The sequence below is a fragment of the Ochotona princeps genome, chromosome Y (assembly GCF_030435755.1).
Source record: "Ochotona princeps isolate mOchPri1 chromosome Y, mOchPri1.hap1, whole genome shotgun sequence".
Lineage (NCBI taxonomy): Eukaryota > Metazoa > Chordata > Mammalia > Lagomorpha > Ochotonidae > Ochotona > Ochotona princeps.
Window position 1 is genome coordinate 27,383,865 of NC_080866.1, and position 19,061 is coordinate 27,402,925.

Below are 19,061 nucleotides of genomic sequence, written 5' to 3' on the forward strand. Positions count from 1 at the left end.
GACGGACTGTTCGGATTTCTCTCTCTCCACCCCGGGGGACGCCCCGTGGGATTGGAAGCCTTCAGGCTTCGTTTGGAAACCTTCGGGCTTCGTTTGGTGGCCGTTTGGCCTCTGATAAGGCGTTTGGGAGACTAGAGAAGGAGTCCACGGACTCTTCGGACTTCTCTCTCTCTGCCCTGGGGGACGCCCCATGGGATTGGAAGCCTTCGGGCTTCGTTTGGAAGCCTCCGGGCTTCGTGTGGTGGCCACATCTTTCTTCCTTTTGGTGTTGTTGTTTTTGGTGCATTTGTTGTCCAGGGGTTGAACTCCCCATGTGTTCTGTGGAGGCGCCGGCACTGTGTGAGTGAGTAAGCACGCTGCGTGTGCGTGTGTGTGTGAGAAAGGCCTGTGTATATTGCCTGTAGTGTGTAAAGTGTGATAAGTAAGTAGTGTGGATGTGTTAAGATGGGCCAAAAGGTCACAACTCCCCTGAGTCTTTCCCTAGATCACTGGAGTGAGGTCCGTGACTGGGGTCATAGCCTCTCCGTGGATGTGAAAAAGAAGAAATGGAGGACCCTTTGTGCAGCTGAATGGCTGTCATTTGATGTCGGATGGCCATGAGAGGGAACTTTTCATCTACCCATTATTTTACAGGTCAAGGACCGGATGTATGACAAGGGTCCCCAAGGCCATCCGGATCAGATCCCTTATGTAACTGTGTGGGAGAACCTTGCCACTAATCCCCCTCCCTGGGTGTCTCCATTTCTCCCAACAGGAAAGGAGAGAGTAAGCGGACCATTGGGAAATGTCTCCTCCTTATATCCCACTGTAGTTAAAGGCTCCGTTAAGGCGGTCCTTCCTCAGGATGACACCTTACTAGCTGATCTGCTGAATGAGGAACCCCCTCCATACCAGGTCCCTCCTGCACAGCCTGCCGCCCCACAGGCGGCGGCTCAGCCTCCGCCAGGGGCCCCAGAGCGACTGGAGCCGTCTGCCCCAGTGGAGGCGGACACCACCACCAGATCACCGCCAGCTCCCCCGTGGCAGGCAGGCTGAGAGGGAGGAGGGAAGCTGTTCCAGGAGAAGTGTCAGTGACCCTTCCATTGTGCCAGATGGGAGGCCCCGAGGGTCCCTGGCAGTATTGGCCTTTTTCTGCGTCTGATCTTTATAATTGGAAACAGAATAACCCCCCTTTCTCCAAGGATCCCGTTGCGCTGACTGGGTTGATTGAATCTATTCTGTTGACTAATCAGCCCACGTGGGATGATTGCCAGCAGCTTTTACAGATCCTATTAACCTCTGAGGAGAGGCAACGGGTGTTCATGGAAGCCCGGAAAAATGTTCCGGGGGACGGTGGCCGGCCCACTCAGCTACCCAATGAAATTGATGAGGCGTTCCCTCTGACGCGTCCGGATTGGGATTTTCACACCGACCAAGGTAGGGGACACCTGCGTCTTTATCGCCGGATTCTCATAGCGGGCCTCAGAAGTGCCGGGCGACGCCCGACCAATTTGTCACAGGTAAAGCAGGTGATTCAAAAACCAGAGGAGACCCCGACGGGTTTCTTAGAGAGATTAAAGGAAGCCTATTGCATGTACACACAATTTAATCCCAATAGCGAGGAGCAAGCAGTAAATGTGGCAATGGCCTTCATTTGGCAGTCAGCGCCAGATATTCGGAATAAGTTACAGCGATTAGAAAATTTGCAAGGATACAGCTTGACTGACTTATTAAAGGAGGCTGAGAAGATTTTCAATAAGAGAGAAACAGCCGAAGAAAAAGAAGAGAGACTTAAGAAAGAGGCAGAGTTGCGTGAGGAGAGGTTGCGAAAAGAAGCAGAAGAGAGAGATAAAAAGCGCGATAAGGAATTTAGCCGGCTCTTGGCCACAGTAGTGGAAAACAGGAATTCAAGCGCAGGGAGAACAGATAGGCGCTGGGAGACGGGCAGACCTAGAGACTATCGAGGCCAGTGTGCCTATTGCAAGGAGAGGGGGCATTGGGTCAGAAATTGCCCCAAACTGAGAGCAAAGGAACAACGGAAAGAAGTGAACCAGCCTTCTCGAGTTCTGGCTTTGGATGAAGACTAGGAAAGTCGGGGCCATGAGCCTCCCCCTGAGCCCAGGGTAACCTTGCAAGTAGGGGGGCAGCCGGTAACCTTCTTAGTAGACACAGGGGCTCAACACTCGGTGCTCAATCAAAGACCTGGGCCTCTAAGTGACCGAACGGCATGGGTGCAGGGGGCCACTGGGGGAAAACAATACCGATGGACCACTGAGAGAAAAGTACAATTGGCATCAGGGAGAGTTACTCATTCGTTTTTACATGTACCCGATTGCCCATACCCACTCTTGGAAAGAGACTTATTAGGAAAGTTAAAAGCCCAAATACATTTTGAAAAAGGTGGGGCTACAGTTACTGGTCCAGAGGGAGCCCCCTTGCAGGTCCTAACTCTGAGCTTGGAAGAAGAATATCGATTGTATGATAAACCTGACTACTCAATGACCATGGCTATCGACTCTCAGATTATGTGGCTGACTAAATATCCATTGGCATGGGCAGAGACTGGGGGAATGGGGATGGCCGTGCACCAACCTCCCCTCATAATAAATGTTAAGGCATCGGCGGTGCCGATTGCAGTGAGACAATATCCAATGACCCATGAGGCCCATGAAGGGATACAACCTCACATCCAGAGACTCCTAAATCAGGGGATTCTGACTCCCTGCCGTTCCCCTTGGAACACCCCTCTGCTGCCGGTCAAGAAACCTGGTACTAATGATTTTAGACCTGTGCAAGATCTACGGGAGGTTAATAAGAGGGTCGAAGATATGCACCCAACAGTGCCAAATCCTTATAATCTTCTCAGCACCCTGCCACCTACTCATATTTGGTATACAGTGTTGGATTTGAAAGACGCTTTCTTTTGTTTAAGACTGAGCCCCCAGAGTCAGCCCTTGTTCGCGTTCGAATGGCAGGACCCGGAAATGGGTATCTCAGGACAATTGACTTGGACTCGTTTGCCTCAAGGCTTCAAAAACAGCCCTACTCTGTTCAACGAGGCGCTACATCGAGACCTCGCAGACTATCGGGTAAGAAACCCCCATCTGATTCTTCTCCAGTATGTTGATGACATACTTTTAGCTGCCTCGTCAGAAAGGGAATGCGAGGAGGGCACAGGAACTCTTTTAGAGACATTGGGGCATTTGGGATATCGGGCCTCAGCCAAGAAGGCCCAGATTTGCCAACAGGAAGTGACTTACTTAGGTTACAAACGAAAAGAAGGACAACGGTGGCTAACTGAGGCACGGAAAGAAACTATTTGCAACATTCCCGTGCCTCAGAACCGCTGCCAATTACGATAATTCATTGGCACCGCCGGGTTCTGCCGATTGTGGATGGATCCCGGGGTTCGCCGAATTGGCGGCCCCCCTTTACCCACTGCTAAAATCTGAGACTCCCTTCGAATGGACCCCAGAGCAGCAGGGGGTGTTTGACAGGATCAAAAAGGAATTGCTCTCTTCCCCGGCATTAGGACTCCCTGATCTAACCAAGCCCTTTGAACTCTTCCTGGATGAGCGAGGGGGATATGCCAAGGGAGTCCTTACTCAACGACTTGGACCTTGGAGGCGCCCTGTCGCCTACTTATCCAAGAAACTGGACCCAGTGGCTGCTGGGTGGCCCTTGTGTCTCAGGATGGTGGCCTCAGTGGCAGTGCTTGTTAAGGATGCCACCAAACTGACCTTGGGGCAGCCCCTGACTGTGTTGACGCCCCACGCTGTTGAATCCCTCATTCGACAGCCTCCGGAGAGATGGGTATCCAATGCTAGACTGACTCACTACCAGTCAATGCTGTTGGATACTGATAGAATTCGGTTTGGGCCAGTCACTACCCTCAACCCTGCCACCCTATTGCCAACACCCCATGAGGCCACCAGCGATCCTCATGATTGTCAGCAAGTCCTGGCCGAAGTTCACGGCACCCGACCAGACCTGCTGGACCAGCCTCTGTCGGGAGCTTCATCGCCAATGGAGAACGGAGGGCCGGAGCAGCAGTGACTACCGATTCTCAGGTGATTTGGGCTGGCGCCCTACCGCAAGGGACGTCAGCCCAACGAGCGGAGCTAATTGCCTTGACGAAAGCCCTTCAATTGGCGGAAGGTAAGAGACTTAATGTATACACAGACAGTAGATACGCCTTTGCTACTGCCCACATTCATGGAGAAATATACCGGAGGAGAGGGCTGTTAACGTCTGAGGGAAAAACTGTTAAAAATAGACAAGAAATTATTGAACTGCTAAAAGCTTTGTTTCTTCCAAAGGCCTTAAGTATCATACACTGTCCAGGACATCAAAAAGGAGATATCCTGGTGGCGAAAGGAAACCGTTTAGCGGACGCTACGGCTCGAGAGGCAGCAACAGGGCCTCAAGTCCTAGTCACCAGAGATCCCTGCTCTGAGACTCCAGAGGCCCAACCCAAATGGGAATATTCGGAGCAGGACCTGGATATAGTCCAGGGACTACAGGCCAGTTTAAACCCAGAGGAAGAGGTCTGGGTTCATCAAGGTAGACGTGTGATGCCCCTAGCAGTGGCCAAGCAGTTGATTGACCAAATTCACAGACTCACTCATTTAGGTGTCAAGAAGATGAAGTCAGTTTTACAACGAGAAGAGGTAGCCACCTACATCCTATGTAAAACGGCACTCTTGCAGAAGACTGTTGATAACTGTAATGCCTGCACCCTTGTCAACCCCAGTCGGGAAAAACCGGCATTGGGAGCTAGACTAAGAGGGCGTAGACCAGGAGAACATTGGGAAATAGACTTTACTGAAGTTAAGCCAGGGATGTATGGTTACAAATACCTTCTAGTCTTTGTAGACACCTTCTCAGGATGGGCAGAAGCCTTTCCCACCAAGAACGAGACGGCCAATGTGGTGGCTAAGAAACTACTAGTAGAAATCTTCCCATGATATGGAATGCCACAGGTAATAGGGACGGACAACGGGCCTGCCTTCGTCTCCCAGGTAAGTCAGTCAGTGGCCAAGACACTGGGGATCAATTGGAAACTTCATTGTGCATATCGACCCCAGAGCTCAAGACAGGTAGAAAGAATGAATAGAACAATCAAGGAGGCTCTGACCAAATTAACGCTTGAAAACAGCATTAAAGACTGGGTACAGTCCCTGCCATTGGCACTCTACCGGGCCAGGGACACCCCTGGCCCGCTTGGCCTAACCCCATTTGAGATTTTATATGGTGCACCCACTCCCCTTATAAATTTTTGTAATGATTTCATTTCTAACCAAACTCAGGCGACGCCACTCCAGGCACATCTGAGGGCGCTACAACTGGTGCACCAGGACATCTGGGGGCCCCTGGCCGCTGCCTATCAGGACGCCCAGACATCCCCTATGGTGCCACACCCCTATAAGATTGGAGATACTGTCTGGGTTCGCCGACATCAGTCCGGGACGCTGGAACCGCGTTGGAAAGGACCCTACACTGTCCTTCTCAACACTCCCACCACTTTGAAGGTAGACGGGATTGCGTCGTGGATCCACGCTTCTCACGTCAAGGCAACCAGACCCGAATGCCCAAACGCCAACACTCCACCTTCGCAATGGAAAGTCCAGCGCACTCAAAACCCTTTAAAGATAAGACTATCGCATGCCTAATTTTCTGCGTTGCTTTTGTATGCAGTAGCCCTCACCTGCCACAATTACAAACTTGGCAGGTGATTTCTGCTACCGGTAAGGTAGCATGGGAGGTACAGTCAGACCGACATCCCATAGGAACTTGGTGGCCAAATCTATACCCTGATCTTTGCCAGCTAGTGGCCGGCCTAGAGAATTGGGGTGCCAGTGATAAAGACCCTGCCTCAGCCTCGACATTCTACCCTTCCAATTTCAGAGGGCGGGGCCCTTTGGGTTTTCTCCCTAACCTAGCCCGCTGTTATAACTCCTTGCTCAGGTGGTCCCTTCGAGATGAACCTTTTTATGTGTGTCCTCGAGAGGACCGCAGACGCCCTGCTTGTGGGGAACAGAGTCCTACTATTGTAAAACATGGGGCTGTAAGACTACGGGGACAGGATACTGGATACCTAAGACAAGTAATGACTACATACAAATGACCAGAGCTACCTTTAATCCCTCATCTTGTAATCAATTAAATGTCACCTTCACCGCCAAAGGTAAAAAAAGCCATTTGCCTTGGCTGACAGGTAGAACCTGGGGACTACGTCTGTACAAATCAGGGGAGGATCAAGGGCTTCTCTTCAAGATCAAACTACACCTAAATCAAGGGCTCCCACAGTCCATTGGACCGAACTTCGTTTTGGCAGATCAGAGGGGCCCATCCAGATTACATGAGCCTCCTCCAGCACCGCCCACTTCCACTCCTAGCATAGCTGTTACTTCACCCCCTATTCCCGGAGGCACCGGAAATCGCCTGTTGAAATTAATCAAGGCGGCGTATTTAGCTTTGAATGCTTCAGATCCCGATCGTGCTAAAGACTGTTGGCTGTGTTTAAGCCCGAGTCCTCCGTATTATGAAGGCATCGCTGTGAGTCTAGAGCCTTCCACCCACTCTTCGCCTCCCCCAGCCTGCTCTGTGAAGGATCATGAGCTGACTCTGACTGAGGTCACAAATAAAGGGTTATGTATTGGTAAAGCACCTAAGAGACTGAGTCTTTGTAATGCCTCTCTCCAGGTAAGGCCTGGAGATTACTACTTGACCCCACCTGAAGGAACCTATTGGACTTGTAACACCGGGTTAACTCCTTGTGTTTCAGCTAGGATTCTTAATCTTACCAGTGATTTTTGTGTGCTTGTACGATTGTGGCCCAGGATGACTTACTATTCCTCCAATGCTATTCTTGCAGCCTACGAGCATCCCAACCGAATCAAACGAGAGCCTGTTTCCTTGACCTTAGCCATTTTATTAAAAACAGGAGGAGTCGCAGCCAGCATAGGAACCGGGGCAACAGCCCTGCACCGTACAGACCAGCATCAGTTCCTCCATGATGCAATGGATGAAGATTTAAGAGCTCTAGAAAAGTCAGTACAGGTCCTCAAGGACTCTCTAACTTCCTTATCTGAAGTGGTGTTACAAAATAGACGAGGATTAGACCTGCTTCTTCTAAAAGAAGGAGAATTGTGTGCAGCCCTAAAAGAAAAGTGTTGCTTTTATACGGATCAGACAGGCATAGTTACTGAGACATTAAATAAACTGAGAGAAAGACTAGACCAGAGACAGAGAGAATTTGAGGCCCAACAGGGCTGGTTCGAAGGAGTGTTTAACCGCTCACCCTGGCTGACTACCTTAATATCTTCACTACTGGGACCACTCATCATTCTGTTTTTACTCCTAACCATTGGGCCATATATTATCAGTAGACTAGTACGGTTCATAAGAGAAAGATTGTCAGTGATCCAGACTTCTATACTAACAAACCAGTATCAAGCACTCAGGCCAGAACAAGAAGCAACTTGAGTCAATGATTTGCCTCATGCCCAAAAGAAAAGGGGGGAATGTAGAGCCCAAATTTAGCTCCAGCAGAAAAAGGGTCAATAGGATGCCTGCAGGCAGAAGACCATGTGAGATAAGGAGCGGCAGAAGACCTTGCAAGATAGAGAGCTAGGAGCCGTTGGGTGCTTTCCAAGAGCTAGGAACAGTAAGCTTCAGTTTCCCAAGTTTCCATTTTTACAAAAGAAAGATAAGTTTCCATTTCTCAGACGTTGAGTCATTCTTGAAGACTACTTTGAGCAAGGGCAGCTCCTGTACCAATCATAGCCTTGTGTAACTTAAAGGTGCCAATGAGATCCCTGTAACTATGCATCTGCTTCTGTAACCCCGCTTCCTGCTTCCCATATCCTATAAAAAGTCCCAGCTTGTGCGGCTCGGAGCGACTCCCTGCTAAAACGCGCGGGAGCGTCCACGAGCCCGTGTGAAATAAACCTTGCCTTATGCATGATTGCATCTCTTGGTCTCGTGTCTCGTGTCTGCCGGAGGGCTCCGTTCATCCGGTGGTGAGGGACCCCTGGCCCCTGCCCACTCGGGTTTAACAATAGTTGAAATTCACCACCACACTACCTTCCTTACGTGACATGTTCACTTTCACACATATGTGCTGCCAGAGCACTTGGTTTCCATGGCAACGAGAAATAGCTTGGGCGATGAACTTGTCTTTGGCTGTGGAGTTTTGAGCTCCTTGAGTGAGCAGCTCCATGTTAGTTTTCTTGGGGAGCTCAATATGCTTGATTCCATCACACTGGCCCAATGGGCATTTGACTGCAAGTGACCAAACAGGGTTTCCTAGATAGCTACCAGGACAGCTGATGGTATGTGAACTTCATGAGCCAGGTGGAGTTATTTTGGCACTGGAAGAGCTGTGCTGCTGCTTCGGACAGTTGAAATTCACCACCACACTACCTTCCTTAGGTGTCATGTTCAGATTCATACATATGTGCTGCCAGAGCACTTTGTTTCCATGACAACAGGAAATGGCTCGGGCGCTGAACTTGTCTTTGGCTGTAGAGATTTGAGCACATTTAGTGAGGATCAAGATGTTAGTTTTCTTTGGGTGATTAAGCTGCTTGTTTCCATCACACTGGGCTCAATGGGCATTGGAGCGGAACTCATCAAACAGGGTTTCCTAGATAGCTGCCAGGACAGGTGAGGGTATGTGAAGTTGATGAGCCAAGTGGAGATGTTTTATCACTGGAAGAGCTGTGCTTCTGCTTCTGGCAGTTGAAATTCACCACCACACTACCTTCCTTAGGTGTCATATCCACTTTCACACATATGTGCTGCCAGAGCACGTGGTTTCCGTGGCATCGGGAAATGGCTTGGGCGCTGAACTTGTCTTTGGCTGTGGAGTTTCGAGCGCCTTGAGTGAGGAGCTGCATGTAGGTTTTGTTTGGGTACTCAATCTGCTTGATTCCATCCCTCTTAGCTCCGTGGGCATTGGAGCAGAAATTGCCAAACAGGGTTTCCTAGATAGCTGCCAGGATAGCTGATTTTATGTGAAGTTCATGAGCCAGGTGGAGTTGTTTTGGCACTGGAAGAGCTGTGCTGCTGCTTTGAGCAGTGGTCTTACACCACCACACTACCATCCATAGGTGTCATATGCACTTAGAGACATATGTGCAGCTAGAGAACTTTGTTTCCATGGCAACGGGAAATGGCTTGGGCAATGAACTTGTCTTTGGTGATGGAGATTTGAGCTCCTTGAGTGAGCAGCTCCTTGTTAGTTTTGTCTTGGGGCTCAAACTGCTTGTTTCCATCGCACTGGGTCTAACGGGAAATTGAACAGGAATTCACCACACAGGTTTTCCTAGATAGCTGCAGCGACAGCTGATGGTGTGTGAAGTTCATTAGCCAGGTGGAGTTGTTTTGGCACTGGAGGAGCTGTGTTGCTGCTTTGGGCAGTAGCCATTCACCACCACACTACCTTCCATAGGTGTCGAATCCAGTAACAGAAATATGTGCTGCCAGAGCACTTGGTTTCCATGGCAATGGGAAATGGCTTTGAAGCTGAACTTGACTTTGGCTGTGGCCTTTTGAGTGCCTTGAGTGAGGAGATCCATATTAGTCTTGTGTGGGTGCTCAATATGCTTGATTCCATCACACTGAGCCAAATGGGCATTGGAGCAGAAAGTGATCATATAGGGTTTCCAAGATAGCTGCCAGGACAGCTGATGGTATGTGAAGTTCATGAGCCAGGTGGAGTTGTTTTGGCACTGGAAGAGCTGTGTTGTTGCTTTGGGCAGTAGTCATACATCAGAAAATCTGCATTCCCTTGGTGTCACATCCAGTTATCCACATATGTGCTGCCAGAGCACTTGCTTTCCATGGCAACTGGAATTGGCCTAGGTGCTGAACTTGTCTTTGGCTGTGGAGTTTTGAGCGCCTTGAGTGAGGAGCTCCATGTTAGTTGTTTGTGGGTGATCAACCTGCTTGATTATATAACACTTGTCTCCAAGCGCATTTGGACTGCAAGTGATGAAATAGGGTTTCCTAGATAGCTGATAGGACAGCTGATGGTATGTGAAGTTGATGAGCCAGGTGGAGTTGTTTTGGCACTGGAAGAGCTGTGCTGCTGCTTCGGACAGTTGAATCTCACCACCACACTACCGTCCTTAGGTGTCATATCCAGTTTCAGGCATATGTACTGCCAGAGCACTTGGTTTCCATGCAACGGGAAATGGCTTGAGCGCTGAACTTGTCTTTGGCGATGGAGTTTTAAGCATCTTGAGTGAGGAGCTTCATGTAAGTGTGTGTGTGTGATCATCCTGCTTGATTTAGTCACACTGGGCTCCATGGGCATTTGGACCGCAAGTGACCAAACAGGGTTTCCTAGATAGCTGCCATGACAGCTGATGGTATGTGAAGTTGATGAGCCAGGTGGAGTTGTTTTGGCACTGGAAGAGCTGTGAGCTTCTTCAGGCAGTTGCCATTCACCACCACACTACCTTCCCTGGTTGTTATATCCTCTTTCACACATATGTGCTGCAAGAGTACTTGGCTTCCATGGCAACCAGTAATGGCTTGGGCACTTAAGATGTCTTTGACTGTGGAGTTTTAATCACCTTGAGTGAATAGCTCCATGTTAGTTTTGTTCGGGTGATCAACATGCTTGTTTCCATATCACTGGGCTCAATGGAAATTGGAGCGGTAGTGACCAGCAGGGTTTCCTAGATAGCTGCCAAGACAGCTAAGTGTATGTGAAGTTGATGAGCCAGGTGGAGTTGTTTTGGCACTGGAAGAGTTGTGTTGCTGCTTCTGGCTGTTGTCATACATCAGAGAATCTGCATTCCCTTGGTGTCACATCAAGTTATCCACATATGTGCTGCCAAAGCACTTGGTTTCAATGGTAACCGGAATTGGCCTATGCGCTGAATTTGTCTTTGGTTGTGGAGTTTTGAGCGCCTTGAATGAGGAGATCCATGTTAGTTGTGTGTGGGTAATCAACCTGCTTGATTAAATCACACTTGGCTCCATGGGCATTTGGACCGCAAGTGATGAAATAGGGTTTCCTAGATAGCTGCCAGGACAGCTGATGGTATGTGAAGTTCATGAACCAGGTGGAGTTGTTTTGGCACTGGAAGAGCTGTGCTGCAGCTCGGGCAGTGGCCATTCACCACCACATTGTGTTCTTTATGTATCATATCCTCTTTCATACATATATGCTGGCAGAGCACTTGGTTTCCATGGCAACAGGAAATGGCTTGGGCAATGAACTTGTCTTTGGCTGTGGAGTTTTGAGCACCTTGAATGAGCAGCAACATGTTAGTTTTGTTTGAGTGCTCAATATCCTTGATTTCATCCCACTGGGTTCCATGGTCATTGGAGCGGAAGTGACCAAACAAGGTTTCCAAGATAGCTGCCAGGACAGCTGATGGTATGTAAAGTTCATGAGGCAGGTGCAGTTATTATGGCAGTAGAAGAGCTGAGCTGCTGCGTTGTGCATTGGCCTTTCACCACCACACTACCTTCCTTTGGTGTCATATGCACTTATAGACGTATGTGCTGCCAGAGCACTTGGTTTCCATGGCAATGGGAAATGGCTTGGGACTGAACTTGTCTTTGGCTGTGGAGTTTTGGACGCCTTGAATGAGGAGCTCCATGTTAATTGTGTTTGGGTGCTCAACATGGTTTTTTAATCACACCAGGCTGCATGTTCCATTCACCACCACACTGTGATCTCTATGTGTCACATCCACTGTTCCACATATATGCTGCCAGTGCACTTGGTTTCCATGGCAACGGGAAATGCCTTGGGCGCTGAAGTTGTATTTGGCTGTGGAGTTTTGAGTGCCTTGAGTCAGGAGCAGCTCCATGTTAGCTTTTTTGATTTCTCAAGCTGCTTGATTCCATCAAGTGGGCCAAACGGGCCTTGGAGCGCATGTTACCTAAAAGGGTTTCCTAGATAGCTGCCAGGACAGCTGATTCTATGTGAATTTCATGAGGCAGGTGTAGTTGGTTTGGCACTATAAGAGTTGGGCTGCTGCATTGGGCAGTGGCCATTCACCACCTCACTACCTTCTATAGGTGTCATATCCACTGTTCCACATATGTGCTGCCAGTGCACTTGGCTTCCATGGCTACGGGAAATGGCTTGGGCGATGAACTTGTTCTTGTCTGTGGAATTTTGAGCACTTTGAGCAAAGAGTAAAATGTTAGTTTTATGTGGGTGCTCAAGCTGCTTGTTTCTATCACACTTGTCTCAAGGGGCAAGTGATCAAACATTATTTCCTAGATAGCTGCCAGGACATGTGATGGTATGTGAAGTTCATGTTCCAGCTAGAGTTGTTTTGGCACTGGATGAGCTGTACTGCTTCTTGCGGCAGTTGCCATTCACCCCCTACTGTGTTCTGTATGTGTCACATCCACTGTTTCACATATGTGGTGCCAGAGCACTTGGTTTCATGGCAACAGGAAATGGCTTTGGCCCTTAACTTGTCTTTGGCTGTGGAGTTTTGAGCGCCTTGAGTGAGGACCTACATGTTAGTTGTGTGTGTGTGATCATCCTGCTTGTTTAAATCACACTGGGCAACATGGGCATTTTGTCCGCAAGTGACCAAACAGTGTTTCCTAGATAGCTGCCAGAACAGCTGATGGTATGTGAAGTTGATGAGCCAGGTGGAGTTGTTTTGGCACTGGAAGAGCTGTGCTGCTGATTTTGACAGTGGCCATTCACCAGCACACTACCTTCTTTGGTGTCATATCCAGTTTCAGATATATGTGCTGCCAGAGCACTTGGTTTCCATGGCAACGGGAAATGGCTTGGGCGCTGAACTTGTCATTGGCGATGGAGTTTTGAGTGCCTTGAGTGAGGAGCTCCATGTTAGTTGTGTTTGGGTGCTAACCTGCTTGATTCCATCCCACTGGGCCCAACGGCCATTGGACCACAGGTGACCAAACAGGTTTTCTTAGATCGCTGCCAGGACAGCTGATAGTATTTGAATTTCATGAGGTAGGTGGAGTTGTTTTGGCACTGGAATAGCTGTGCTGCTACTTCGGGCAGTGTCCATTCACCACCACACTGTGTTCTGTATGTGTCACATCCACTGTTCCACATATGTGGTGCTACACTGTCTGGAGCCATGCAGTATAGCCACACTGAAGCCATTTTGAATATAGACCTATGGGACAGTGGAAAAACCCCGGTTGGCTAGATGCTTGTGAAAGAAGTTATGAAACTAATCACATGCTTAGCTTCAATTGTTCCTAGCAACTGTTTCCGAATGTGATTGATGCTGTACTTACCAACATCTTGTTACTGATTACCTATGCTATTGTCGATATGTTGGTTACTATTGTTGATATGATGGCTGCTCAAGAACAATCGGTCTTGAGACCATGGCTTGTGTCCCAGTTTCTCTTTCCCTGAGCCTTAGTTACTGAAGAATATAAAAACCCTCAGTTGAAATCAATAAACTGACAGCTTGATCAGACCTACTGTCATGCTGTCCATTCTTCGTGTCTCTTGTCCCTTCATTCTCTCCTAGGTGGCTGTGACCCCGTTGACTGTCCTGCTGGACAGGACAAATTGGCATCCAACGTGGATGTGTGCAGACCACCGACAGAGAGAACGCCGTGCCATCATTCATGGAGAGGCCTCTCCTGGTGTCGAAAAGGAACAGCAGTTGAGCAGTTTCATGGTTGACCTGCCGGAAGTCGAGCTCGTGGGAAATATTCATGGCGCAAATCTTACAGAGCCAAGGTAAGATTGGACAAGCATTATCATAACATGACCTATTCTTGCAAGGTCTTATATATTCATTCAAGAAACTAGGAATTAGGGTGAAAATGAAAGACCTCAAAACCTTTTTGGATTTTGTAGGTCAAATTTGTCCTTGGTATCCCCAGTACGGTTCTACTGATGAGAAAACTTGGTGTAGAGTAGGTGATTGTTTTAAAGATTATTATGAAGTTTTTGGACCTGAGAAAATTCCTGTTACTTCTTTTAATTATTGGACTTTGATTTATGATATTTTAAAGATTAAGTCTCAGCATCCAGATTTACAGGATCTGGCTTTTGAGGGAGAACGATCTCTTAAAAAAAAAAAAAAAGCCACTCTTGGCTGTCCACACCTATCTTCTCACCTTCCCCCGGTTCTCGACCATCTTCTGTCATTATAGATATTGAGGCAGAGCCCAGTGCCAAGCCCCTTGATCAATCTGCCCCAGAAACTATATGCTCTCAGATTAAAAGTCATTCACGATGCCTCTCACCCACCTCCACCTTATGCTTCAGAAGCAGCAGCTCCTTCAGCCCCTGCCTCATTACTAGAAGAGGAACCTGTAATAGAACCCCATAAGAGTGAGGCTTCAGATCTCCCCAAGAAGAGTGTAATATGCTGCCCTGTTATTCACATCCCTGCACGAGGTGGTGGACACCACGCCATGAACATCAACCATTGCAGTTTAAAGATCTAAAAAATATTAAGCAAGCAGTGAAAGATTATGGCACTCAGACGCCTTTTACCTTTGTTTGCCCTTATTGAGTCCTTTTCAGGCATGCATCTCCCACTTCTTTACCCAACCCCTTAGCTGAGAGAGGCAGTGTAAGATAAGCCATTTAAGGTTTATTAAAAAAAAAAAAGAAAAAAAAAGAAAAAGAAAAGAAAAGAAAAACGTGTTCTGTAATTTGACTTAACAAAAGTAATCTTATATAGAGTGATCCAAATCTACTGTTAAATTAACTTAAAGCATGAGATGAACCTATGTGTGCTTGTTTTATAAAATATCTCCAGGTTAAAGTATTTTGAAGAAGAGTCTGGAAGTTGCAACAGGTTTGAGAGTTATATGTCTCTGTTTCAACATGTTTGGTGTTTGTGCTTATGTTTGTTTTGTCAATATTCTTGGTGTTCTATTATTTTTGTCCGGACAAAACTAAATTTTGTTTTAATTTTCTTTCTCCAGTTGTGTCTTTGTCTTGAATTGTTAAGTTGTTGTTCTTGTTCTGAATTGGGTGCGTGTGTGACTGACAGACGAGATGGGACGGACCATGAGTAACCCCCTTTCTCTCTCCTGCTAAATAATTTTAGAGAGGTCTAACAAATCTAACAGGACCTGGCCAGACCAGACTCCCCACCTCCACTGGGAAAAAATTCATGTGTAATTTTCTTGCTGTTTGGTCTTCAGCTTACAGTGTTGTCCTGGCATTGATTAGGTCTAACAGTATTCAACACGTTCAGTTAAATGCTAAAGGTACTTTTTGTTTAACTCACTTAGACTTCTAAATTCTTCAGAGTTCTAAACTAAGTCTCATGACTTTGAGAGTTTTAGTAGGATCCCTGGAACTCTCAAAGATTGAGACAAAATTTAAATAATGTACTTGTGATTTAAAATAATTTGGATTATAATCTCACAATATTACAAAATTATGCTAAATTTATTGCATCGTATATGCTATTAAAATAGAAGAGCATTTATGTTCATTGGTCAAAATGTTTCCTACTCATGAAATCGATCCAGATTGTAAATTACTTGTGTTCTTACTTACAAGGAAATATGTGAGATTTTGCCTTTGCAGGAGAACAACGAATTCTTTAAAGACGTATAGTAAAATTGGTCATAATGTGTATATTTTCTGAATGTTTGCCTTTAAAACAATGGAGTTGAAGTCTGATTCCTTGTGAAAAACAACAGTGTTTTAACACCTTTTAAGTAATTCTCATCTTACTGATAATCAAACCTGTTAACTAACTTCAGTAAATTCCAAGGTAGTCTCTCAAGACAACAGCTAACTTTAAGTTTTTTCAGCTCTCTTGACTTCAATAAAACAGAAGTTTAGGGGAAGCTCCAGGCCTATCAGCCATAAAACAAGGAAGGGACATGCTTGGAGTCTGCCCTTTGAAGAATTTGGGACTTTGACTTTGTCCCTGTTGTGGTGATTCTTATCTGTCTTCATTTTAAAAGGGAAAAATTTCCAAATCAGCTAGAAGAAGACTGAAAAAACTTCTCTTTCCCAGTTTTGAGGAGGATTTGTGCTAAAATGTGTTTCCATGAATTAGGAGAAATGATTGAAAATTGCTTAAAGCCATCGTATTTAAAGTTGGTATCCTTTTATTAAGAAAATGTCTTAAGAAAAGTTGAGGAATGAATCTTGTAAGCTTTACATATAATTGGCTATAATTTTAAAGATACTATTATAACATTGTGTAAATCTTTAACATTAATACCTAATACATGCTGATGTTAGAATTGATATCTGTATTCAAAAAAAGTTTTTGAAGTGTGTATACATAGCAATGCTAGTAAATACCTAAAAATAAAAATATCTCCAATTTTGAAAGCTGTTAAGAAATTGGAGCATTGAAAAAAAAAATTGAAACATTGAACTTTAGGTAGTCTCTGTTTAATGGGTAGCTTTGTCAATTGTCTATCCAGCTTCAGTAAGCTCTATTCTTGTTCCAACCTTTGAGTTTGTTACAGTTCTTAAACAGTTATGAGATGATTTTATGCACTAAATCCCATGTTTAAGGTTATATCTCCCTTTTGGTGACTGACTAAGGAAATATACATTTTGCCTTTCAGTTAGATAATCCCTTGTGTTCTGTATATTGTCTTTGTTAAATTCTCATGATTTAAAAGAACTGTGTTTAAGGGTATTTTCTGGTATGTATTTACTTTAAAATGTTTGGGTGATCATTTATAAGTGATAAAAAAAAATTTTTTTTTGATGTGTTGCTGTTTGAATCAGTCTGACTAAATGGATGGATATTATAATGAGGAATCTTTGATCAGATACTTTAAGAACTCTTGGCATATTTAATAGGTTTAACTCTTCTGGTTCTGGAATTTCTAAATAGGCCCCTGACAGTCTCAAACTCAGAAGAATGTGTTTCAAAGGTTGTATCTTTCTGCTAATGAAGTTAATTGTGAGACAAATAATTAATTAAATCTAAAAAAAAATTAAATTGGGGGTGAGAGGGGATTGCAGAAAAGACATTGGGAAACCTTGCCAGTGGGGAGCCAGGATGGCTAAGTCTAAAAAAGTACAAGAGTGTGTAAAATCCTACAGGTGGTATCAGAGCTAAACATAGATATTTTGTTTTCTAGGATTCCAGCAAGCCTATTGCATCCATTAAAGCTAAAGTTTAATTGCAAACTATAGGTATGGTTTATTCAGATTACTAAGAGCAAAATGTAATTCTAAACAATTGGTAACTTGAACATACTTAACAGAATTCTCAAGTAGCTGTTACAAAAGCTGTTTTGTTTTATGTGTGTTATCTGATATGCATGTACATGTTTATGAATGAAAATTGCTAAGCTAAATCCTTTTTAAAAATGATGTATAGATGCATAATTAAGCTATTAGAGAGTCATGTCTGTTACTGTTTTCTTAGGACCTACAAGATCTGTTCAGCTTAATAGTTCTACACGATTTTAAATGGACTTACTGATAGCGTACAGTTTCAAGATTGGCCATGGGAGCCCAAATCCTCATAAGCTAGATGGAAAATATATGGGTATATGTATACAAGTGTTTAATGATAACTCAGATGTCAGAGAATGTTAAAATGCTCCAACACGGGAAACAGCTCTTACAGCAGACTCATAGACTGTCAATTTTAAGAAGCACTCAGTGGCCTCAGAATCAGCCCAAAAGGCATTCTGATCTGACAGGAGAGGCAGCAAGAGAGCAAGCATATCAGGTGTGAAATGCCAGGACACTGCTGCTAAGAGTGTCCCTCCGTGAAGGAGCTCAGTGGTCCACGCCCCAGTGCAAAGAAGCAACCACCGAGGATGGTTGTGCTCTTCTCTCAATGGAGGAGAGAACTTCCACTTTGTGTGTTGCCAGATCTGATGGGGTTGTTGTTGATTCAAGAGGCTTCCACAGCCTAAACATTGCGTGTCTGGAGCCTCAGGTGATAACTGACGTCACATATAAGAGTGCTAATTTGTTAAATCCACTAGAGTCACTGTGTACACTGACTTCCCATGCAGGACCATATATTTAGAGTTATAGTAAAAGTAATAGTACATCTTGCTGTATTTTAGTATAAAGATTTATCATCTCAGTTTTGGTTAGGTCTGAATATTTAACTCTTTTGCTCTAATAAGTCAGCTTGCATTTACCTGTCCTATAATGGTCTTATATCCTGATGCTGTATGCTAATCCTTGCATTGTTACTGTGCCTTCTGATTGATCTAGGTTAGCAATTTTATGCAGCTCAAAAAAAGTTTCATGTGTTCCATTGAGCTCATTGAATATGTTCCAAAATTTGAGATTTAAAGGAGTTAACTTAGACAGAGGTAAATCTAGTCCATAGTCTTAAATTAAAGTTTACTCTAACAAAGACTGAAACCTAACAATTCTTTTACATCTAAGTTCTGAAACTCAAGTGTTCAAACTACTAACCGAACTCACAACCTGATAGGCTGGGAAAGTTAACTATGTTATGTCTTGTTATTTAGACTTCAAGAAAGAGAAACCTTTCAAGTGCCAGAATGTACATCGAACACCTAATGACTTCTGCCTTCTATCAGGAACCACTAGATGGATCCCCTACAGCTGCTGTTACCCAACGGCGCCCCCCCCCTCAGCAGGAAGTAGTTAAGAACAGATGACGGCGTCCCTTTTCCCTAAAAGCAGCTGGGGTCCATTTCTCTGTTTGGAAATGTAGGAGCTAGATGGGATAATGGGCAGTTAGGGTCTCCGGTTCCTGGTAAAACTGTCTTGTGTACATGTAACAATGTTAGTGTTATGAGATTCTTGAATGTTAGTATTTTCAACAATACTTATACATTGTTAAGTATGTCCTTTTGAATCTCACCAGCCAGCTACTCCCCAATATACCATCATATATGTGTCACTCCAGTAAAAGTCCACAATGTTTTCGCCAGAGTGATGAAAATCAATCAATACCTCCAGGGACAATGTTCTAGTGCCTTCCTAAATTTCACCAGTCAGTTAGCCACCAGTATAATTAAAGTAAATGAGACCCGAGTTCCACTCATGTCAGGAGAAGTTATTCTAAATGGCATTAAACTGGCAGCTTACATGTTCAAGGAATGGAGCAAGATTATGGCCTTAGAAACCTCGATGGTTGCTGCACTAGTAGTTGCCA

General features: G+C 45.4%; 1 protein-coding gene across 1 annotated transcript; it reads left to right on the top strand.

Annotated features, from left to right (window-relative positions):
- The first annotated feature begins 1,091 nt into the window (after positions 1-1,091).
- On the top strand, positions 1,092-5,407 carry LOC131478739 (uncharacterized). The gene is given in 5 exon segments (XM_058659312.1): positions 1,092-3,371; positions 3,373-3,991; positions 3,994-4,920; positions 4,923-5,000; positions 5,289-5,407. Coding segments are annotated over 5 exon segments (4,023 nt in total).
- The last annotated feature ends 13,654 nt before the right edge of the window (positions 5,408-19,061 follow it).